The following is a 24365-nucleotide window of genomic DNA, read 5'->3' as shown; positions in this document are numbered from 1 at the left end:
ATATTAGTGCTTCTCAGGTTATTTCATTGTTGACTCCATTATAGCTAATAACAGGGTATGATAGCTAGTCAATAGAAAACAGGGTATGAAAGGCAGTCAATGAATAGTCCAGTTGCTTGTCTAGGGTATTTGGAATTTTTGAGATCTCTTTTTCTGCCAAGGTCTGGCTAGAGTAGAACCAAGCAGTTTGGCGAGTGCTGAGATTGCCACAGGGTTATATCCTATGACAAAAGAACTAATTCGTGGTTGACTTGCTGCAAATTTATTGACTACTCCATGCTGCTTTATTTGATGCTGCCTTTGGGAACTTTTTGAAAGGTTAATCTCGATGCCATGAATGCTGCTAGTGGTTTGAGGAAGCTGCTGCCTGTCAGTCTTTTGAATGGCTGAGCGGGCAAACTGAATTGGTATCATCAGCCTATTCGCTTGTATACCCAGTGATGGGTGTCTATGGTGACTTTGTTGATGCTGGAAAGGTGGCATTGAGAATCAAGACCTACTCAATTGATGATGGCAATTTTGCCTCTTACCCGAACACTTACGAGTGAATTATTACAACATCCAATTCATGGAGGAACTACAACATTCAACCAATGCAAACAGCTGCTCCGACCCATTTGGTGGTCCTGAGACTATGATTCGAACTCGTCAACCTGCTTGTCAATTAGATTATTGTGATCCATGCAGGTATTTAGGTGCACATATATTCATCTTATGCGGTGCAAGCTCAGAAAATGATGCTTTTCTGATGAGAGAGTTTTGAAGAAGCAACGGCAGCAAAGAAGGGACTCAAGATGTCAGTTTGCGAACAGAAGCTCGGTACCCAGATAATTAGAAATCTTTGCGTGATCAGATTTTCTACATGCCTGTGTGAAAAGGTTACGAACTTTCTTTCTTCTTCAAACATGACAGCAGAACCATGAACCAGCCTAGATTCATCTCTCTGCTCAGAATAGACATGTCATAATTTTTCTCTACCATCTGACAGTCGAGTTTTCTATCTCTACCAAAACAGTTTCCTGGCAAGAGAGATGAATTTAGCCGTACGAAACAAGCAAATGCAGCAACTGACAAATCTTGTTTCAATCTACCATTTGATACAAATAACATTCTCAAATTATGTTAATGACATGACATGAAAAGCACTATCCATCCTTCCCACGAACAACAGCGACATCCAATACATGTTTGCAGGAGGATAAACAATACCATAATTATGTAAGAGAAGGTTCAGCAACTTGATACTGCAGCTTTAACATCTCAAATTGTGCTGCAGGGTTTATATGGACGACAGGATGATTTACCAATACCATAAATGGAAGCTGTGGGAAAGGAGTAGAAGCTTGTGTAAAAATTTAGGTAGCTATTGATAAGCATCATTGGAAAATTACAAAGCGGACAGGTAGCTGGAAAGAGGGTTAGTATTGTGTTTTTGTGGAGAATTCCATACTGAAATAATGAATGCACATAAACATCCACATGAATGCATGTGTGCAAAGAAAATTCACCTAAACGGCTTATATGGATCAGGCCGACATTAATACTTTCCTTGCTAAATCAGAACTACTTATTTATGAATCTCAAAATGAAGACTTCTCTTAGAAAATTAGACAATATAGAAATAATTTACTGCATTCATGAAGCTTATCAATAGTATGCTTGCATGAACCTTCTCTTCTGTCAAAGCTGCAGTATCAAGTGATCGATGCAGTAGGAAAAAGAACTACTCATCCTTTGGTTTAAGCCTGAAGCAGCCACAAGTAGGGGATTTCTTCTGTCTACGGCTGTTTCTCCTTCCATAAAGATAGTCCCGCAAATAGATTTTTGATCTTTTTCCTGCAGCTCTTGTTCCCTTATTTGCATGTTCTTCCTCAAGTTTCAGCAACGTATACTGGATTTTTTGCAGCTCCAGTTCCAACCTTCCAGTCTTTTCTGACACCCTCTGTGCCCGTTCTGAGATTATCCTTTGGCTTGTGCTCCCCATCTCTACATTGTCCTCAAGCAAATTGTCAGAGGATGAGATGAAGTCTTTAGCCTTCTTTGTCATCTTGCTGTTGGTATCAATCAACTGCGAGATGATTCCCTCAGCCTCTTTCAACTGTGCTTTGACTGTATCAAATTCAAAACCTCTTGGTTTACTAACCTCTTCAGATGTTCCCATATTTGCTTTCAGTTCCTGTACACTTGCTTGAAGGACCAACAGCCTCTGAGCATCAGAAGAAAGCCTCTCAATGACCCTTCTGTTCCATTCTTGATGGGGTTCCATCATAGCTTTTTCGGGTAGCTCCAGCTTGTCGATGCCCAACTCTTTTTCATCCAGCAGTTCACAGATAGGTTGCTTGCCCTTTCCTTCCTCCATTGCTTTCATCTGGTGATACTTCAAATCATGCACTGTAGTTCCTGATGGAGTTATCTCTATGTAATTGTTGCGACCCCTTTCAGTTGTTCGCCATAATTCAAGTGTCTGATCATTAGATTTGGCATTTCCTGTCTCTCTTAGCCCATATGAACCAACACTATTGCCATGTCGTGAAGAATTTGAAACAAGATCAAGTTGTATATCCTTCATCTTCTGCTCATGCTTCACTTTAGTGATTTCATCATCTGAGTTTCCCTTTGATTTGAAGCCTTCAATTTCTTTCCTTGCAGCTTCCAGACTATAATCCGAGTCAAATCTTTCCTTCCCTAAAAGTCTTCCAGCATCCATGACCACCTTCTGGAGTGCTTCAACTTTGGCATGCAATTGTTGCAACTTCAGAATTCCTGTCAGATCCATGGCACAATTATCTTTGATAGGTTGTTGATTGCTCTTCTTACTCTGAAGAGGCACCAAAGAAACTTCCTGGAAAAAAAGATACACATATTGCTTCTTTAGAAATCATGACTTCAATCAGCTCAATTCTATTACTGGAAAAAAGATACATAGATTGTTCCTTTGGAGATCATTTTTTCTATCAGCTCAATTCTGTTATTGCAGAAAAGATACATAAATTGTTACTTTAAATCACTAATGTTTTCTATTAATGTTTATTGTGAAAAAAGTATACATAGATTATATTAATGTTTTCTTTTTTTATTACAATATAAGCAATACTTCAAGATGCATTCCAGACATAGCAAAGCCAAGCCAAGACTAGCCAGACCAGTAAACATGACTCAGGAATAATATCCATGAGTTGATAAATCAAACAAATGTGTTATGAGTTGAATTCCCATGTGCTAGGGGTAAGAGAGTGGAATAATGTTGGTTCATGCAAATTAGTGAACTGAATTGCACTACAAATACGAAAAACTAGATGAGACTTCACTTTATTGCCATTCTGGTGTAAAGTTACCTTTATTTCTTGCTTTTCTGATGAACTAGGATTGGCTAGCGTAAGGATGCGCTCTTCCAGCAAGGCAACATCACCCCACAAAGACATGACAAGGGGAACATATGCAGTTAAGTATGTCTTAAGTTCTCTGTTTTCTCTATCCTGAGCCTCCAGTTTTTCCTTCAACTCATCCATATACACATTTCTTAGAGTGATTTCCTCATTCAGCACTTCCCTTTGTACCATAGCACTTATCTCAAGGCTATCACATTTTGCTGTTAGTTCAAGCACCTTTTCTTCACAGAGCGCTGCATTGATGGTGGTAGATTGAATTTCAGCTAATAATGTTGCAATTTCCTCCTCAAAGGACTTGACCTCATCTCTTCCTCTCCACAGTTCAGAAGTCAGATGCTCTTCTCTGCTTCTAACCTCTCCAATCTCTTTCTGCACTCTATCAAGTTCTCCTTTCAACATCTCATTTACTTGATGAAGACTTAGAATCTCATTTTTCTTATGGGCATGATCTTCTGACAAAGTGAATATCTTCTTCTCTAACTCTTCTCTTACCATCTTATCCTTATTAATATCTAGCTTAAAGCTCTCAATACTTCGACATAATTCTACTGTCACATCTTGTGCTTGTTGGATCTTTTGATTTGCTTGTAACAGCTCCATGTCTTTCTGTATTAGAAGGTTCCTTCCTGTATCAATTTGTTGGTTCAGTTGTTCACAGACATGTTTTAATGCATCAAGATCATTCTCAAGCATCACCAAACGCCTTCTGCACTCACCCAGATTAACAACCAAGTCCCTAAGACCTGCTTTTTCAACTTCTAGATCTCCCATTTTTAAAATCATTAGTCTGTTCTCCTGGGCAAGCTCATTTCTAGCCTCATGAAGATAGTTCACATCATTTTTCAATAATTGTAGCTCTAATGCTTTCTCAGCACTGAAACTTCTGAAGATCAGGCAAAGAAATTCTAGGGCCATGGCCTCTTCAAGGATGATTCTGTTTTCCTCTTCCAATGTGTTCTCTTTCACCCTCAAGTCATCAAGTCTCTTTGACAAGAAGCAATTTTCTTCTAGTAACCTATCAATCTCACTTTGCAATGAGCGACGAACCTGCAGAAAATCTGATAACCGTCCATAAAGAATCTCCATTTCAGCCTTGAGTGCTTCCTGTCTTTGATTACCTGATTGCATATCCTGCCTCAACTTTTCATTCATCTCAAAGAGTTCATGCCTTTTGCCATGCAACAGTAACAGTTCCTCAGTCCTTATTTTAGATTCTTGCCCGAGAACCTTCCTTTCTGATCTCATATCTACCATGTGCTTTCCAAACTGCTCCAGAAGGCCAAAAATAACTGATTTCTCAGAAAGCAGACGCTGTTTTTCATCCTTGTCCTCTGAACTAAATTTCAGCAAGCATCTAATTTCATGCAAAATAAGCTGTAAAAGTAATTCATCTTTGATACCATCCAAAGACCAATCCTCCTCAACTATTAGAGTTTTTAATATGAGACGAACACCATCCCTCAGCTTTTCATAATGCAACGACAGAGATTTTAGATTTTTCTCTTGAATGTGGCGATCCTGGTCGAGTTGCAAAATCAAATTTTCTGCATGGCTTGATGTCTCTTGATGTTTCTGACAAACTTCAGAAAGAACTATATTTTGTTCTTTCATATCACACAAGCATCTCTGCAAGATGAAGATCTCAATTTGGGCACTTAAAAGTTTATGCTGTTCCACTTCAAGCTCCTCCTCTCTATACTGAATTTCTCCTTGTAGGCAAAAAAAATTGTGCTCTAAAGCACTCAGCTGACTCTTGTTGGACTGGATAACAGTTTGACGCTCTTCCTTTTCAAGATTCAATAACTCCTTTAGCTCCATTATTTGATGAAATGTCAAATTTTTCTCCCTCTCTAAATTCAAGTGTTTGTTTTCTGATTCTGCATACTTAACTTCCAAGTTTTCCAGACTCTCACTAATGCTTTCTACCTGATGCACCAACATTGGTCAGGATTTATCACCAAGTAAACATTAATAAAAAAGAAGAATACCGGGACAACACATAAGATGATTTTTTTTCTTTTTTTTTAGGGAAAAAAGATCATGTAATAGTCAATAGGTCAAAATCTGAAAATCAGAAGAAAAAATAAACATCCAATTCCCATTCAAATGAGCTAAAGGACAAGGATGGATGATGCGGGGACTTGAAGGAAAGAGGGAGGAAAAGTCCTTGAAACATCTACCTGAGACACAAGAGCAGTCTTTTGAGCAATGAGTTCGGAATTTTGATCATGAAGAGATCGACAATATTTCTCAAGGCCTTCCAGCTTTCCTCTCAGATCTTCAAGTTCGATGTTCAGATCAGATAGGGAGTTCTCCAAGAATGTATTTTTCTCCAAAAGCTTCTCCATATTCCGAGCAATAGCCTCTATATGGGAGACCAGCACAGCCTTTTCAGATAGATGGATGGAAATCTTGCCACGGAAATATTCACAGGAGTCTTCTAATGTCTTTATCTTCTCTCTTAATCTTTCTAACTCGACATTTGCATTTGAAAGAGAGGTTTGCACAAGAGCATTCTTCTCTGACACTTTCTCCATTTGTTTTAGGTTCTGCAAATGAGCAGCTTTTTCATCTTCATGTTTCTTAATGATCTCCTTTAGTTCATTATTTCCATCTTTCAACTCCTTAACTAATAGCTGAAGGGACCCTACATTCAAATTCACTCCTTGTATTTGCTCCATTAGTGCAAAATGTCTCTGTTCTAAATCATTTCTACCTTCTTTTAGACGGGAGAGCTCTTCCCGAAGAAGTTTGTTTTCCTCCACATGCAGACCCACTTCATCTTCAAGTTTCACTATTGAATCTTTTAAGAAAATTATCTCATCCTGCAGATTGATTATCTTTAAAGCAGAAGAAAGGTTTTGTTCGTTCAGTCTACCATTTTCCGCCTTAATCTTCAGTAGTTCTTCTGAGCTCACTTTGCTTGGTTCGATGTCCTTCAGCTTTTCGATTCCACTTTGAATTTGCAGCGCCAAAAGCCTCATCTCTTCTTGAGATTCAGCATGCAGCTTCTCCAAAGCACTTTGAGCCATTTCAGCCTGCAAATTTTTTTGTTTTTCATCGTTGATGGAAATGTGGAGTTTCTCCAGCTCTTCTTGCTTGACATTAAATTCTTCCTGTTGCTCTTTTTCTCTCTGCCTAAGAGCCTCGAGTTCCAACTGTAGCGATTGATTTACTTTCTCCAGTAAAAGGCATTTCTCCTGTGCAACATTCAGATTCTTAGCTCTCATTAACATCTCATCATTAAGCTTTGTAATGTCTTCTTGGTTGTGAGAGACTTCCATCTCCAAGTTAGCTATCCTTTCCACGGATTGCTGGTATTGAAGAAAGGCAGCTTCCTTTTCAGATTTTACTTCAGACATGGTGTCTTTCAGGCTTTGTGCTTCAGTTTCAGCTCTGCCGGCACGGACTGACTCTGATGTAATTTGGCTCTTAAGATCTTGATTTTCTGTCAGTAACCGGGAAATTTCTTTTTTCAGTAGCTTATATTCTGACCCTTTTCCTTGTTCCTCATGGAAATTCAAGCCTCGTCTTACCCTCTCCTTAGTGGTATTTGGATAGGTAGTCTCCTCTCCAACTGCTAATATCTCATTCAACTGTGAGGGCACACTCAATGCATCCTTCTGTAAGTCATCAGGGTTGAACAGTTCATGAATGGGTGGAGGCATCTTAAAAGAATAAGGATCCTCCTGCAAGGCAGAAGATCCAGGTGGGGGCTCATCGGTCAACACTAATGGGATTTCATTGGGGAATGCTTCTGCCATTGTTCGATGAGCCTGGCGAAGTGCTCCAGTTGCATGATCATATCTTTCTGCTAAAGCACGGTATGCTCGGTAAAATTCCTCCACCAATTTCATAATCTCAGGGCGTTTCCTATAGAACATTTCTGCTCTTTTCGCGAAGGAATCAGCATCTTCTTCTATGAGCTTGATCATTTCTTTGATCTTGTTGTCCATGTCTGTCGAGGTAAGTAAGTGCATAATCTTAGTGAAAATATATAAAGATGCAAAAACATTCCATAACCAAAAAATGATAAGACAAAAAAAAAAGAGGGAAGCCAAGACAAGTTTTCAATACTAAGTTAACAATAAGTGCACAAATACACTTTTGTTAACATAAATTATGAAAAGGAGGCCATGCATGCAAAATGCCAAGCAATAATAACAAAGGAGTAGGCTCTAAATGATCGATCAACTGACATCTATGTACAAGTCTTTGGAGAAAAGCTTCAACAATGAAAATCTCCTTAAACATGATCCTTCAAATTTTTACATCAAATTAAAATAAAATAAAACAAAAATCCTCCTGCAAACTTGTCACTGAGAATGTATTCCTTTTATTATGAGCTTGAACAAAATTCTCAAACCTTGTTAATGATGAAAAGTTGAAGAAACCCATGTACATGCATACATAATGGATAGATATCAATTAAGAAAGCATACTTTAATAGATAACAAACTATAGATGAAGCAACAAAGATAGAACCATATTGGCAACAAGTGGAGTTATGCTCTGTACTACTTTTATTTATCTCATCAGGAAAGCTATGGACTGCTCTATGAGTTCTGAGCTACCTAACTAACAACCATTAGTAGCCAGCCAAAGATTGTACAGCCATCATAGAACCTGTCCATGGCACAAATTTTTTGCCTTGGTTGAACATTCTGTATCATCATGGTGAAATATAGGAATACCTTTTGTGCTGCTAAATATGAGATTGAAAGAGAAACATAAAGGGGAAAACCAAGGCAACATCATTCTCTTTGAGAAGTGTGAAATCTACCTTTTTATCAATTCAGTACTGTCTATGACCAGCATATTTTGCCAAGATAGAAGCTAAATAGCAACATCATACTTTACATTCCTAGGTTTTAATGGATTTACTTTATCCTAGTTTTATTCCTTGCACAAACATTCCACAATGCTGCTCTGGCTGTAGCCACCTCTTTGTCAATATATCTAAATGGTGTTAGGCCCACTCTTCGTTCATCTCTCCAAAGACACATAGATATGCCTAAACAGATTCAATTTTGTAAAACCTAGTTAATTAATTTTTGAAAAGTAAAAAATGTGGTACTTAATGTCCACAATATTTCTACAGGCATGCATGCACGGACAAGATGTCTATGGATAAATTTGTGCCAGTTGTTATATATGTATTATTGTTAGAAGCATTAAAGGAAGTTGAAATATAGAAGAGCAAGTACAATCATGTTCTACCAAATCTCAACTAGTATTATTTTCTTATCAAGTTCACCAAATTACAAGTTTCTTGTTAACCAGAAAATGGTTGACCATGTAATTAGCACACAGAAAATACTAACAGGAAGTGTCCATTTTGTACAATTTTACACTTAAAAGGAAAAGACAGGTTCCCTGGCTTCATTAACTTTATATAAGGAAGAAGGAAACAGGGTAAAGAAAGTTATTCAGCTGCTGGAAGAATCAGTAAATGATAGATAGGGTTCAACTGACCCATTGGAGGACTCCCAGCAAGTCTACCAAGGAAGCTTTACGCATAAACACTACATCCATTTGGGTCAAGTTACAACTAAACACTATCTGACGAGAGGTATGAAGAACGAAAAGTTCATAGTCCTAAGACGAAATGTATTCCCACACTATGGGTGCCAATTGGTTCAGTTGACAAAGTCAATGAGGACTGATGCCAGTGACCTGGGTCCAGATCCCACTCTCACCCAGTTTCAAGGCAATCTTCCACCTGTCCTAGTTCTTGAAAGAGAGAGAGAGGAGGGTGGGATGTTACTCTCAGAATCAACACAAAAGGGGGGTCAAATGTACTTTTCCAGCACTTCAGATGATTGAACATCTGAATATATGTAGACTCATGGTAATTACTGCAGTGATTCCTATAACTTTTAGAAATATGATTTACAAAGAGTTAAATGCAATACAGATTCTCTGCCTTCGTTTAAAAACTCATTCATGCAAGAATTTGCTTTTGGACACTTCATCCAAGTTTACCTGTCACTGAATAAAACTAACAATGTTGTTCTCTGTTATCTATTGGATTTGAAGTCTCTTAATAGTTTTGTTCCTGATCCTGAACTGTAAAACCAAATGCAGCTGTTCAATTTTATAACTGGAGGCATTATACAGTAATCTGATTGTGAAAGAGAACTCAGTCTTGAGTTTGATAAGAAGAATAACTTTGGCAGTACAGTGTTCAAAATTTTGTAAAAGCTTTCTCCACTGCAACTCTATTTGTGGCATCAAATGGTAACAAAACAACCATACAGAGAAAATGCTTACCTGCAAGGTTTTCCTGGAGCCATTTAGAATTCTTTGGGCTGATATGACTAGCCCACCACCATGAATACAAGCACCTGGATTCAGCACGTGGCAACGTTTCCATGACTCCAAGCAGACAAACCAATGCTAACTGTTCTAGTCTCCAAAGCCTCAATCTTTTCACCAATATAAAACCCTAGGTAATAGATCCAAGCCAGGAGCAAAACATATTTTCCAAACACAATTCATAAAGCCACTCAACTCAATGAATGCCAACAAAATGTATGCGAAGCCTTGTGTTCCTAATTGGATGAATTTCAAACCACCTATAAAGCAATGCAGATGAGATCAGGTTTGGAAATGCAAAAGTAGATATAAAACTCTCAGTGCAGCATAAGGAAGACCTTATTGGGGTAGTAAAGAGTAAAAGAACCCAATAAGTTAGTTGAATAATCGCTTGCTTGCACCAAAAATCACCTGATCAACAGCAATCACATCAGAAAACAAGAAGTAGGTCACTGTAGAGTAATGTTAAAGATATCAGTAGAAGACAAAGGAAAGATAAAGAATATCAATTTTTTTTTCTCACCTCCACATCAAGAAGCAGAAACAAGACCTCCTTTGAAGAAAGCAAACAAAGACTCCTCCTTCAACAGCAGTTCACATAATTTCAGCAACCACATTCAAAACCTCGGTAATCCTGAGACTGAATCCACCATCTACAACTCAGTTTCGATCAAAACATGGAACAAATTGATTGCTCGAAGAATAGAAGCTCAACCGAAAAAGAAATCAGACACAGGGACAGATAACAATTGCGGCTTGAGAGCCAAAACCCAGGAGAAATATCCCGAAAATCCTACTTTCTGCAGCAACAAGACTCCATGATCAACCGAAACCATAACCAAGCCACCACAAAACCAATTGACTCAGTGTTAGGAATTGATGAAAGAACAAAAAAAAAATCCAAGACATTAAATCTCCGTCGAAACATTATAACTACCGAATCTAAGGCACCGAAAATGAAACAAACACAGAGGCGCACAAGAAACGATATCTCTGCAACTGAATTTCAATCAAAACATAGAAAACAACAATCAAGGCATGGAAGAAAAATCTTTTACCGTGGAAAAGAGCGAATCTTTCTTCGCTAAGCAGCTGTACCGAAAGATCCAGCCGCTTTTCCATCCACTATCAACCCATCCCCGTAGCAAAATAGAACTCTCTCTCTCTCTCTCTCTCCCCCCTCTGAGTGAAGATTCTTCTTATTTTTAATACCTCCCCTGTTTCTGCTCTACTGGCAAGAGGAAAGCAAACCCAAACAAAACAGGACCAAGGAAAAGAAGAAAAGAGAGAATAAAAAAGACAAAGCAGCGAGGCGGATGAGTCAAAAGGAAAGGAAACACTGTGGGAATTATAATTCTGGGTGCCAGGATTGGTAGATTTGTTGGGATTGAGACTGTAATTCGAGGAATTCCGGGCGGTAACGGCTCGGAATAATAATGCAGTAAATTAGGAAACGTATAACCACCAACTCCGGCAATCCGGCTCGCACTGAATCTTTACCATTATAGTCTCATCACATCATTCAAACAAAAAACAAAAAATATAGAGATTGAATTGCTGTCTTTTGTCATCACATCGAGTTGGTTGTAGTTGCGTTTTTTTAAATTTGAGCACTCAAGCTTCCTTCCTACCTATAATAATTTTTCTAATGGATAGATTTCTTTATGAATTGGTAATGATGTGATTAACGAATGATAGATGATTAATACTGAGATGCATCCCCAGGTCATTACAAAAAGCTTTTCATGATGATATGGCATTGATGGATTGATATGATTCACGAGATGGCAAGAAAAGCTTGACTGACCAACACTCACTCGAACGAGATTTTTCATGCTATCACTGTTGCTTTTTTTTTTTTTTTTTTTGTTACAAGGGCTACTTGCCTTACTTTAGTGTAGGAGCAACCAATAAAATTAAAAGCTACAACTTGACTTAGGTACGAAGAAAGAACTCTCCAGTGTAGCCAAAGTACCTCTCTAGAGTGCTGCGCAACGTAGGATGCAATCCAGTTTGCGGCCTTCTTCGTCTTCTAGTACACGTGCACTATCTGAAAGACGCTACAATCTCTCAGCATCAGTCTGATGTCGCAAAACAGGGGGACTCCCCTCCCCCCTCAATCTCTCCTTTCGTATCTAGTCGATTGCTGTGGCTGAATCTCTCTCTAGGATGATGAGCTCGGTCCCCAACCTCCTCATGCAGCCTAGATTCAACTAGTTGGGATGGCTGACTTCGATTGGAGTACTGCACTTGGTTTACTGCAGTAGCTTTGCTTAATATGATGTGGTTATCTTTTTCTAGTGTCCATCATTCCTAGATGGTATAGCAGATGAGAAACAACTAAAATGAGAATATACTTCAACATGACTTATAACATTGATCATAGCAAGAATTATTTGGCAATGAATGCCATGATTTCTGACAATGTAGTTACATGAGGAGAAAAAGTATGTCTTCATGCTTCCTGGACTGTATGAATCAGCTACATATAAGAAGATCAACTGTTACACAATAATAAATTTTTTTAATGTAAACTGGCACATTATGATAAATTCTATGGAGATAGACACACGAAAAATAGGAGGCATATTTAGAGACAATAAGTTCTATCTACATTGTCCTAGATGTAGATAAAGAATACTTTCTTGATGATATCTAAGGTAAAAGAAAAAGGCATATTAATTAATCATCTAGACTTGCAACTGGAGATCAATAAAGCATTCTTATAATTTATGAATTAGATAACATATATGTCTATGATAATTTCATGATCAACCACTTTTCTTATCATAATATCCATATATTGTGAACTTATTTTTTTACTTTCTTACAAAAATACCATTTAGATTGGGTGGATCGTAGAAAGTTGCATATCCTTTCATGCCATTTATCAGGAGGCGAATAGTGTTGCGGACTGGGTTGCCTCTTATATAGCGGAGCATTTAAGTAGAAAAATCACGATACTATTTCTTTTTCTCTTCGATATTTTTTTTATTTTCTAATTTTGTTGGATGTGTTCATGCTACGATTGTATGGCTCTTCCTGTTGATAAAAAACATATATATCATTTAAAAAAATAAAATTGTTCTTAGAATTGATAATATTCTCAGTTAAGCATAGGATACTCCTCTTGGTGGAGGGGTCTTAATCTCCAAGGTGTGCCAATATTCGGTTGATCTTGACCGTCCAACTAAGTTTCTTCTTCAGTGCCCTTAGTGAAGAAGAAGACGTGGTCACGGTTAGCTTACAATCACCAGCAGTCACTGTCCCCCAACCATTTCCTTTGTGATGCGTGGCTTCAACGCCATTTTCCAGTAGATCAAAGTTATTTAGGTACGTGACAGAGAAGTGAGGATAATATATTGATATGTGAGCCTGGGATTATAAGAGATGATCACATATCGTGCCTTTTTCAAACGGGTTCGATGGATGCGAGTGCCGACAGCCAACCTAGAGCCAGTTAGGCCTTAAGAGGAAAATTTTCATGCTTTTTCTTTTTTGTGATTGTGAGGGAAATAAAAAATAATAATTGGCTTGGATCTCGAGGTAAAAATATAAAGTTAACGAGGAAAATATCTACTCTTCTTAATTAATTAGCTAGGAAGTATTGCACGATTTTTTAAAATTTTTTTATCACACTCATCTAGAGGTACAATTGAGCCAAGCTGGGTCGAATAGATAGAGGCTTGAGCTCAACTCGGTTCAAAATATTCAAGCTCAAAACTCGATCGAAGATAAATCAAATCTTAATATCCAAGTTTGAGCTTGACTCGGTTGGGACAAAAAAAAAAGCAATCAACTCAAATATCAAGCTAACCATATTTAAGCTCGAGTTGGAGCTCAAATTCGATCCTTGATCATAATTAAAGATATAATTAAAATATAATATAGTATCATATAATATTTTAAAATATTAAATTAATAATATATATTATAAATAAAATAAAAAAATATTATTATATATATATACAATTAGGCTCGCGAGCCTTCGAGCCAAATATTTTGTTATTCGAACTCGACTTGAAAAATTATTCAAGCTACTTGAGCTATGTACAGTTGAGTCGAGCTCGAATAGCTCGCAAGCTAGTAGGCTCATTTGCATTTATTAGATTCTGTCTGGTCCCAACTTGGACCGGAGAAGATCTTCCTCCAATCACAGTCGTCCATGATCAGCATGATGATTGCGACAGGCAGATCAGGGGCATGCATCATGCGTACAAATTGCATTCACAACTAGATAAACCCACTCCAATGAAAAAGTCGAGAGAAAAAGCTGTGAAAGTCCAATTTATACAGATGCGTGAACATCTTAGGAGGTCTTTTATAGGATAATTCTGAGAGAAAATAATAAAAAAAAACCAGTAATGAGATACTTCTATCATATGCCTTTCTTTGCAACCTCCTTTACAATTTTCACCAACTACTACTGGTCCGGGATCAGCCCTCGTGGTGGTAGCTTTTCTTTCCCGGGAACTTTTGTCGGCTGTGCCACTTTTTTTTCTTTTTATAGACAGAATGGAACTATTCCCCACCTACCACCTTGCACTCGTCCAAACCAGCTCAGAGCCTAGTCCTTGGGCAAACCGAGACGCAGCTCATGGAACCACAACTTAATATAATAGAGATCCAAGCAAGGGCCCACGCCCTTTGAAATCAAGCACCAGCCCCTTGCCTGAGGGGGTCATACTCTTTTGCTCCATTTACTTCTAAGATGCAACTAACTATATCTTAATCATGATTTGGTTTATGCATGGTTCTTCCTAAAAAAAACAAAGATCTATATCATTAAGATGATATTGGTTTCGAGCAAAAATTTTGATGACAGTGTTGATTGAGCTCTAGAAAATGCATGTTGTGTTAACCAAGTCCCATTAGGAGACTAAAGGTGGCCCACATGCCATGTATTTTAAACTTATTATATATTATGTATATTATCTTTATTTTTAAATTTGAGATATTATGGATAAGATTATGAGAGTTTTATCCGGCCAAAGAGCTACCCACTCCTGATAGAGTGGGCAGTTACCACTTTCTTGATGGTAGGAAATGGGTTAACGTATGTGGGCAAGGGTCTTAGTTTCAGATTCAAATTTTGCTGGTTGTCAAGATTCCAGATTGTCCACTTCAGGATATGTTTTTATGCTAGCTGAAGGTGCTATATCTTGGAGAAGTACCAAACAGACCATAATGGCATCATCTACCATAGAGGCATAATTCATAACAAGCTTTGAAGCAACTTCACAGGCTAAATGGTTAAAGATTTTTATCACAAGGCTTCAAGTTGTGGAGTCAATATCAAGGCTGCTAAGGATTTACTGTGTTAATTCGACAGCGATCTTCTTTTCAAAGAATGACAGAAGTGGGAACAGAAGTAAATACATTGACATAAAGTATCTCACTATCCGGCAAGAAACAAGAGGTTGTTATTGAGCATACAGGCACAGATTTTATGGTTGCAGATCCCATGACAAAAGCGCTCTCAATAAATGTTTATTCTAAACATGTAGAGTGAATGGGATTGGTTGGTTCATTTTGTACCTAAACTGTTTCTTATTTCATTTTGTACTTGTTTTGTCCATGCAGTATTTTATTTTGTGCACATAAAGTATTTGCTCCATTTGTATTGTCTTTGTGACAATGGAACCCTAAATAACTTATAGAAAGTTGTTTATAGGGAATGGTACCACTTAAAGTTTTCTTAGGAAGAAACATGCACCATGATACATGGAAGGAAATGTGAACAGGAATTACATAACCACCATATTTTATGTATTGTATATCTCTAATAAAGTTTGAGTAATTTCAATTGTGGCCATGTCCAATTTTCAATCTCTATTATCCATACTAAGGTGTAGCATGTGGGCCAAGTAGAAAAATGTTAACCAAGTCCAATTAGAAGACTAAAGGTGGCCCACATGCCATGTGTTTTAAGCTTATTATATATTATGTATATTATCCTTATTTTTAAATTTGAGATATTATGGATAGGATGATGAGAATTTTACTCAGTCAAAAAACTACCCACTCCTGATAGAGTGGGCAGTTACCATTTCCTTGATGGTAGAAAGTGGGTTAACATATGTGGGCAAGAGTCTTGATTTCTCTGATAAAAGGGAGCCTGTGAATACCACCAAAAAAAAAAGAGATAAACTCTTATGAGAAAATACAGAGAAAGCCAAAAATATTGCCCAAAGTTCTCCATTGCATAACCAAGAGTAAAGGCTTTAGATTGTGTTATATCATCCAGAATTTAATTTTAGTATTTGAACAATCATGGCTGGAGATACATCTTCCACATCATGCTTTCGTAAAATTCATTAATTCTCTCAATTTGTTTACATGTTGCTATCCAGTGGCAGAGTTCATTGGAGGAGGTTAGAGAAAAAGAATTTAACCATGCATCTTATATTACACTCAACTCAATCCAAAGAGTTCTAGTGCAAATTAAGTTTGTATATCAAAATTAATATATCTTATCTATAACATCATTAGGACATACATATATTATTATGCCATAGGTTTCTGATATATGCTGATATGCAATCTTCTCAACCATGCCCACAAAAGTTGGTATAACTCAATTTCAGCTGCATGCTTCCATGATGTGTGCATTTTCACACCAATTTTTCTCTATAAAGAGATGAACTCTTTGTTAGGAAAAGAATAGATGGTAAGAAAGAACTTATCGGTTGAGGTGTGTTGTCACTGTCCTTAAGAATAGATCGTGCTCTTTGGATAATGAATCTCGGTGTAGCAGCTAATGGTGGCCTATCCTCCAGGATACAACAACCAAGTCACTTCAAGCGTACACTTGCAGATGCAGTGACTAGTGAACAACCCAGAAGCGCTCAGAAAAAACAGCTTCTTCAAATGCCTCTGCCCCCTCAGGGGGAGTCCTTACAAGTTTGAAAAAGAAAGTCCTCGTTTCGTTCGGCTTGGAAAGCCTCACTTCACTTGTTTTTTGAAGCGTGGATTTTCTCTATGAAAAACGAGTTCTACGGTGAAGAGCCCGGTCAAGGCGACCTTATTAAAGAGAACATTCGGGGCATCCTTTTTTGCTCTTCTCTTCTGGGAACCCTCCTTGTGTCCCTGGGGATTGTTATCTGGTTCAAGCTCTTCGCCGTTCAACTGTTAATCCGTACCTATCCACCCGGAGCTTCATGGGCGTTGCCTCGTTCCCTACTTTCCTCTTTCTTCCCTGAGGGCATTACTTTCCTTCCAATAGAGCCAAACGGTCTAGCAATCTTCAATCGAATAGCTGATGAGGCGATGATATGGACAATCAACGAAAAAAAAAGAGGGTCGTCTCAGCGAAAGGAGATCCTTTTATGTTCGACCATGTCGATTCTAGCTTTAACTTAAATCGCTCCACTTTCGGGCAAGTCAAGTTAGGGACGCTCGTCAGTAGAGCTTTCAGTTTGCTTTCCTTTTTTTTTGCATTCACGCCTTTTAGAAAGAGCTGCTAAATCGACATTCTCGTTTAGATGAGGAAGATATGGATATGTTTATTGTTATTTTAAACCTCAGTTCTGATAGGGTTTAAAAAGAGAAGGAAGAGATATTTTTAAAAGGATACGATGTTTACCAAAACACAAAAACAAGCCAGACTCAAGCCCAACTCCCGCACCAACGTAGGAGAGGTCCCCCCTGCGTGCGATGATCGAGCGCGACACACCGGTTAACCCGTTTCCAGATCGGATCTGCCAATTTTGCTTTCGACCTCCATTGGGCTCGTGCGCGCGTGGGCTACTTACTTTCTTTGCTTCACTAGGTTAAAAAGGTTGAAGACTCTATAAAGACTATTTGAGTTTCATCTCTTTCTAAAGTGGGACTAAAGAAAGTAGGTGGGCTTAGAATTTTGAAATACTGCAACAATCCCCCACATATTTCAAAATTTAATAAGACAATAAGAAAAATAAAAGACATCAAAGAGCGCAAGAGTTCAATGCATCAAAATGGTGTCTTTGAAACTATGAATCATTTCTAGGACTATTAAGTATGACTTACAAAACTTTGGTGAAATATAAAATTTCTATGAACCAAAAGTCCTTCATGTAAATCAGTGACCCATAGACCACATTGACCTCCCAAGTTCTGAGCTTGTTCTAAACAGATTAGTGCGAATAGGCCATGCACCTTACATGGATATTCATGAGTGCTTTAGAGAACTGCCTAATTCTGATAGAAAATGGCCCCACTCCCACACCCATATAGGTGGATCCATCAAATATATACTGCAGGTAGACACACCATCCAAAAGAACTATGGTATCCATTAAGAGCTTTACCTCCTCTTCATACACTACACTGCACTATCTACACTATAGGGAGGGATTCTCAAATTTAAATATGATAGTGCACTGATTGTCAACTAGCGACTTGTTATTGCCCATATGAACATAATTCATCGGATCTCCAATCACACATGTTGGGTTTCCGTCATTATTAACTTAGGTATAGGCATAAGTCCCATCCCCCTCGATGTTTTACTCACTAGTTTTCTACCTAGTAGTTTTGTCAAAAAATCGGCCAAATTCAACTCTGACTTTACAAAATCAAGGAATATAATCCCATCATCAAGCAGCTGCCTTACAATATTATGTCTCAACCTTATATGTCTATTCTTTCCATTATAAACTTTATTCTTAGCTTGATATATAGCAGCTTGGCTATCATAAAAGAATAGACACAGAAGGTGTCGGTTTAGTCCATAATAGAATATCCCCCACAAGACTTCTAAGCTACTCAGCTTCAGAACCTACCTTTTCTAAAGCAACAAACTCGGACTCCATTGTAGGCCGAGCGGTGCGTAATAAGATCTGTCTCTACCAAGTTAGCATTTGGTTTAGCGGATATATCATTCTTTTCTCAAACCTACATTGATGAGTATGGTGTCCAGGTTTTCCACAAATAAAATTAGTTCTTTTTCTTTTAAAAGCAGGACATTAGAACTTAGGTTTCTTATCGTTTTTGAGATAAGGCTTCTTGGGCCTTGAATAAGACCCACCTGGTTTGCTGACTATCACATTTGCCTTGGAAGATATTTTCTTGGCCAATTGTTCTCGGTCTCTAACACGATTTTGTTCTTCAATTCTAATATGAACAATAACATCTTCAAGACTTATGTATTTTCTTTTGTACTTCATGTTGTTTTTATAATCTTTTTAAGACTTCAGTAATTTTTCAATCAAACAACCGGCTAGAAAAACCTCTTGAAGTGTTATGTCTTCATTTTTAAGATCAATGACCAGCCTATAGAAATCATGGATTTGGGATGACACATCCCTATCTTCGGACATTTGAAAGTTTAGAAAATTTTCTATAGCATACTTCTGTACTCCAGCATCTTCTAACACATTTTTTATTCAGATTCTCTCAAATTTCTGCAGCTTCTTTGTATGAACAATAGATATCAAAAAGTTCATTGGACAGTATACTCAGAATTGTGTGCTTACAGACTTTAATTCCATGTTCCCACTCTTTGAGTTTAGACTCAAAATCTTCTGACCCTTCTATCGATTTTAACTGATTAAAGTACTAAGCAAAATTAATCATATCCAATGCAGAATAAACATGTTCTTGCCATCTCTTAATATGCATGCCATTGAAACTCTCAATTTTAGATGTATCAAGAATTGATCTAGCAGTAATCATAGCAGAATCCATAGCGATCTATTCTTAAGATTGTTAGAAAAAGAATAGATGATAAGAAAGAACTTATCGGTTGAGGTGTATTGTCACTGTCCTTAAGAATAGATCGCGCCCCTCGAAGCCTTTAGAAATCACGGATTTGGGATGACACATCCCTATCTTCGGACATTTGAAAGTTCAGAAAATTTCTATAGCATACTTCTGTACTCCAACATCTTCTAACACATATTTTTTATTCAGCTTTTTTGTATGAACAGTAGACATCAAAAAGTTCATTTGACAGTGTACTCAAAATTGTGTACCTATATACTTTATTTCCATGTTCCCACTCTTTGAGTTTAGAGTCAAAATCTTCGGACCCTTCTATCAGTTTTGACTGATTTAAGTACTAAGCAAAATTAATCATATCCAATATAGAATAAACACGTTCTTGCCATCTCTTAAAATGCATGTCATTGAAACTCTTAATTTTAGAAGTATCAAGAATTGATCTAGCAGTAATCATAGCAGAATCCATAGTGATCTATTCTTAAGATTGTTAGAAAAAAGAATAAATGGTAAGAAAGAACTTATCGGTTGAGGCGTGTTGTCACTGTCCTTAAGAATAGATCGTACATTTCTATCAGTTTTGACTGATTTAAGTACTAAGCAAAATTAATCATATCCAATGTAGAATAAACACGTTCTTGCCATCTCTTAAAATGCATGTCATTGAAACTCTTAATTTTAGATGTATCAAGAATTGATCTAGCAGTAATCATAGCAGAATCCATAGTGATCTATTCTTAAGATTGTTAGAAAAAAGAATAAATGGTAAGAAAGAACTTATCGGTTGAGGCGTGTTGTCACTGTCCTTAAGAATAGATCGTACATTTCTATCAGTTTTGACTGATTTAAGTACTAAGCAAAATTAATCATATCCAATGTAGAATAAACACGTTCTTGCCATCTCTTAAAATGCATATCATTGAAACTCTTAATTTTAGAAGTATCAAGAATTGATCTAGCAGTAATCATAGCAGAATCCATAGTGATCTATTCTTAAGATTGTTAGAATCTCGGTGCAGCAGGTAATGACGGCCTATCCTCTAGGATACAACAACCGGGTCACTCCAAGCGTACACGCAATAATCGAGCGCGACGTGCCCGGTTAACCCGTTTTCAGATCGGATCTGCCAATTTTGCCTTGGATCTCCATTGGGCTCATGCGCAGGTAATGACAGCCTATCCTCTATGATACAACAACCGGGCCCGATTAATCCGTTTTTGGATTGGATCTGCCAATTTTGGCTTGGATCTCCATTGGGCTCATGCGCACGTAGGCTATTTACTTTCTTTGTTTTATGAAGTTAAAAAGGTTAAAGACTCTATAAGGACCATTTGAGTTTTGTCTCTTTTCAATGTGGGACCAAAAAAAGTACACAAGATAAAAGTAGAACATGCTTGAAATTTTGAAATACTCCAACACCTCTTACCTCACTATTGTTATTTTTTCCAAGCACTCACAATCCTAGTCATTTTCATGCACTTATCAGAATCTTTTGCCCCTCTGTCCTCTGATCAACACCAACGATGCTATGCCCTACCATACCATCTTCTCTTCTCCATTTCGACCATGATACAAGCCTCGGTAAACGTCCTAATCTCCTAATAATTGCAGTGCTTCGTCGTGAATCACACCAATCCTCTCCTGTCACGTTCGATGCATGGGAACAAAGCAGCGAATACGTACGTAAGTGGTGATGAGCGTCACCTTTGGCATGGCATGTGCCTCTCGGTGTCTCCGGAGACACAGATGGGACTCATCTCGTTGTAGCCTAGCAGTGTGAACTACAAAGACAGAGGTACAAATAATTAGGTGTGCGTCATCATCAGCCATCCTGGCATGATCAAATTGTGGCTACGGTGCAGTGGGACAAGCACCGACCTGATGATCTGATCCTCTTGGAGAAAGTTATTCCTTTCCCACTTTTTGTCATCTAATGCTTTCTGCGTAGAAATTTTGGATTGATGAACAGTCCCAAGTCTAGGATCCCATGCAAGCTTGTAATAATGCCTTTGGAGTTATTGATGGGAAAAGAAAAGACGTATATGCGTAGCTCGAAAGGAGACATGCAAGCATGATGAGAGCTGCCAAGAAGAAAAAGAAAAAAAGAAAGAGGAGGATTCTGTGAGCAAAGTCTTTTTCACTTTATTGGCAACCGGGCCGGGACCTATGATCGTGCATCAAGAGTTGTGAAAGTTGTGAAAGTAGACCTATTTCAAAAAGTTGTACCTTCAAGTAACTCAACGCTGACTCATGGTTGGTGCTGCGTTGGACCACAAAGTGGGCGAAGGACTGTCGTCCAACTCACTTTCATCCTTGATACAAATCCCTTAGATGGAGAAAATTTAGGACAGGGACCAGTTTGCGATCGCTAGCACGGCAACTTGCAACATTGATACTTACTTCTATAGACTTCTTGCAAGCAATCGGTTCTTGAATGATTCCACCAATCAAATCAAAACAAATCTATTGCTATTTGGCTTAGGTCCTCATAAGTTCAGCTTTTAATTTATTTTTCCATCAAGTTTATCGGGTTGGATTGAGCCAGCGAAAACCTAAATGAAGTCATGAGTAATATGTATGCATTGAGTTACTGGGCCTGGTGATGGCTTGGCCCACTAACACTATTAGTGGAGTCTGTCAAATAATATGTACCATTTCTTTCCTCTACACTGATTGTATCATCATCTTTTTCTTTCTTCCTCTATCTTTTCTTACTCTGTTTGTTCACCAATTTTTTCCTGATGATGCTAGAATGACGAATATTTGGAAATACACGACTTCTAAGGGAGCATCTTGGTCCGATTCATTCTCTGTTTTCCTCTCACTTTCTCTTGCTCGCCATGTATTTACATTTCTCTGATGGTTTTCAATATCTAAATTGGGCTTTGATCCATTGGGCTATTCTCTCTTGATGGATAACCCAAGATGACTTGCCTCGAGGAAATGAGAGGTTCCATATTGTTTTCCCCATTTGCAAATGTAATCTCGATCAATAAATTTCTCTCATTATATTTTGTTTTTTTAAAAAAAATACCAGGCCAGCTGGATTATATTCAATCCAACCCAACTGACAAGCTGCGATGGAGATTGGCAGCAGTGAATCCAAATCATACGATAGTAAGTAGATATACTCTTAAGCAATATAATATATATATATATATATATATATATATATAGAGAGAGAGAGAGAGAGAGAGAGAGAGAGAGAGAGAGAGAGAGAGAGAGAGAGAGAAAGATTTTGCTTCTTTTAGAGGGGAGGGTATCTATTCCTCTCATTCCAAAATAAATAATAAATATCCAAATAGAAGATCCACAGCGTTGAACATGATCTACACTACTATGTATAACTAAAAATCAAAAATTATATATCTTGATAATCTGTAGCCCGTAAGGATATATAAATAGATAGTTTTCATTGTGTTATAATATCAAAATACATACTAAAAGCATCAGAATTAAAAACCCACCTTATTGATCATGATTTTTAGATATTAAAACATACCAAAATCATAAATCGATAAATTTTAATACTTAGACATAGCAGCGGATACAGAGTAAGTATGGGCAATGATAAGACTCACCTCGAATCGGAGCTTTATCTCTTGATTAAATTGTTTCTCATAAACACTTCAAATCAGTCTTTAAATAAAAAATTTTAAAAAAAAATCTCTACCCACCTCTCATCGGCGTTCTCAACCGATTGAACTCTTCAAATACAAACAAGCAAAACATTAATACTGTTCCTTTAATCCACACTTTTTATATCTCGTCCCAAATTTTTTGAACCTGTTCTAGTAATTTATTTTTAACATGCATCGCACGTGTCCGGCTGCAAATATTAGTAAAAAGCTAAAATGGAATCATTTGCCCCCCAAAAAGAAAGTCAACCATGAACTCACCTTACTGCTAGGTTGAGAGCAGATGATGATTAAGTATGAGGGAAGAGGCTTGGAGGTGAACATTTTTTTTGTATAAACCTGGGGATTGGATCATGGTTCCATCACATTGCAGGCACATTGGTCATTAATCATTTTTGACCTTTTTCCTTTAAGAAAGTATGCGCCAATTCTGATTTCCAATGCAATCAGGAGACAAAAAAAACTTTCTGAGATGTCAGCCAATAATTCTTTGAATCAAGCCTGTTCAAACATATTTTTATCATTAAGAAATCAATCCCTATAGTTTGAGCTAAACTCAATCGATACTATTTAGAAACATTTTTTTTTTCAATAATATACAACTGTTGCATGCCACAGCAAAAGCCGCTCATTGCAGGACATGTTTTGCAAGTTCTAATTCATATTTACCATTGTGTATCACGATGGCTTGCAGCTTCCCGAAACAGAGCTTTTCCTAAGTCTTTTCCAAGCAACCAAACGTAGACTTAATGCTAGAACTTTCAAACAGATAAGCCTGTAATTATATCTGAAAATTACAAAATTAGAAGAAAAAAAAATTAGCACAATCAACACCAATCATTGGAAGCTTCCTTAAGCTTATTCACACAATTCCCAACTCAATCCATCCACATCCATGACTAATATATTTGACATCATCATTCAATTCCCATGATTCTCTATTTACAAATTCCTGGATAAAGAATCTGCACAGCCAAAGAACAGAACCCCACAGAAGTCCATAAGTTGAATTATATCTCCACTTAGCCACTAACTACATAGAGGAGACATGGCTGCATTTATCGTAGCGGACATCAATCGACCAGTTCAGAAAAAGGAATACAAATCAAGAACAATAAAAAGGGAAGATGCACCAAAGGGGCATTGGCTACACTTGCGTGCATATGCACAAATTTACCACCTTGAACAAATAGCAATTTACCAACTTCAACGAATTGCCAACCCAAAAGCAGAAGGTTTATGCATCATCTTACCAGATAGAATGGCAGTAGAACAGTTGAGAGAACTAGGCATCTATCATCTTCTATTTAGAAGGATAAAA

General features: G+C 37.5%; 1 protein-coding gene across 2 annotated transcripts; it reads right to left on the bottom strand.

Moving 5' to 3' along the window:
• Positions 1-1544: 1544 nt before the first annotated feature.
• Positions 1545-11345, bottom strand: LOC103707334 (protein NETWORKED 1A-like). 2 transcript variants are annotated; one of them, XM_088721958.2, is made up of 8 exons: positions 10766-10975; positions 10423-10507; positions 10231-10347; positions 10046-10118; positions 9663-9967; positions 5570-7347; positions 3336-5315; positions 1545-2842 (listed from the first exon to the last, which is right to left on the bottom strand). In XM_088721958.2, exons 5-8 carry the CDS (start codon positions 9763-9765, stop codon positions 1724-1726), a joined length of 4980 nt encoding a protein of 1659 aa, XP_088578084.2. In that variant the 5' UTR covers positions 9766-9967; positions 10046-10118; positions 10231-10347; positions 10423-10507; positions 10766-10975; the 3' UTR covers positions 1545-1723. The 2 variants fall into 2 exon arrangements, with proteins under 2 accessions (XP_088578084.2, XP_008789995.4); XM_008791773.4 differs by lacking the exon at positions 10423-10507 and having other exon boundaries at positions 10766-11345.
• Positions 11346-24365: the final 13020 nt, after the last annotated feature.

Source organism: Phoenix dactylifera, chromosome 1 (genome assembly GCF_051530095.1).
Source record: "Phoenix dactylifera cultivar Ajwa chromosome 1, Ajwa_hap1_PhDact_Kaust_v1.1, whole genome shotgun sequence".
Lineage (NCBI taxonomy): Eukaryota > Viridiplantae > Streptophyta > Magnoliopsida > Arecales > Arecaceae > Phoenix > Phoenix dactylifera.
The sequence above is the reverse complement of the archived record's forward strand: the minus strand, read 5'-3'. Positions and strand labels throughout refer to the sequence as shown.

What these genes read in the sequence shown, in the direction of transcription:
- LOC103707334 (XM_008791773.4), bottom strand. Translation starts at nt 9,765, where the DNA reads ATGGAAACGTTGCCACGTGCTGAATCCAGGTGCTTGTATTCATGGTGG. An exon ending in GCTCCAGGAAAACCTTGCAG is followed by an intron (nt 7,348 to 9,662) that starts GTAAGCATTTTC and finishes TTACCTCGACAG; the next exon opens with ACATGGACAACAAGATCAAA. An exon ending in AGACTGCTCTTGTGTCTCAG is followed by an intron (nt 5,316 to 5,569) that starts GTAGATGTTTCA and finishes TTGGTGCATCAG; the next exon opens with GTAGAAAGCATTAGTGAGAG.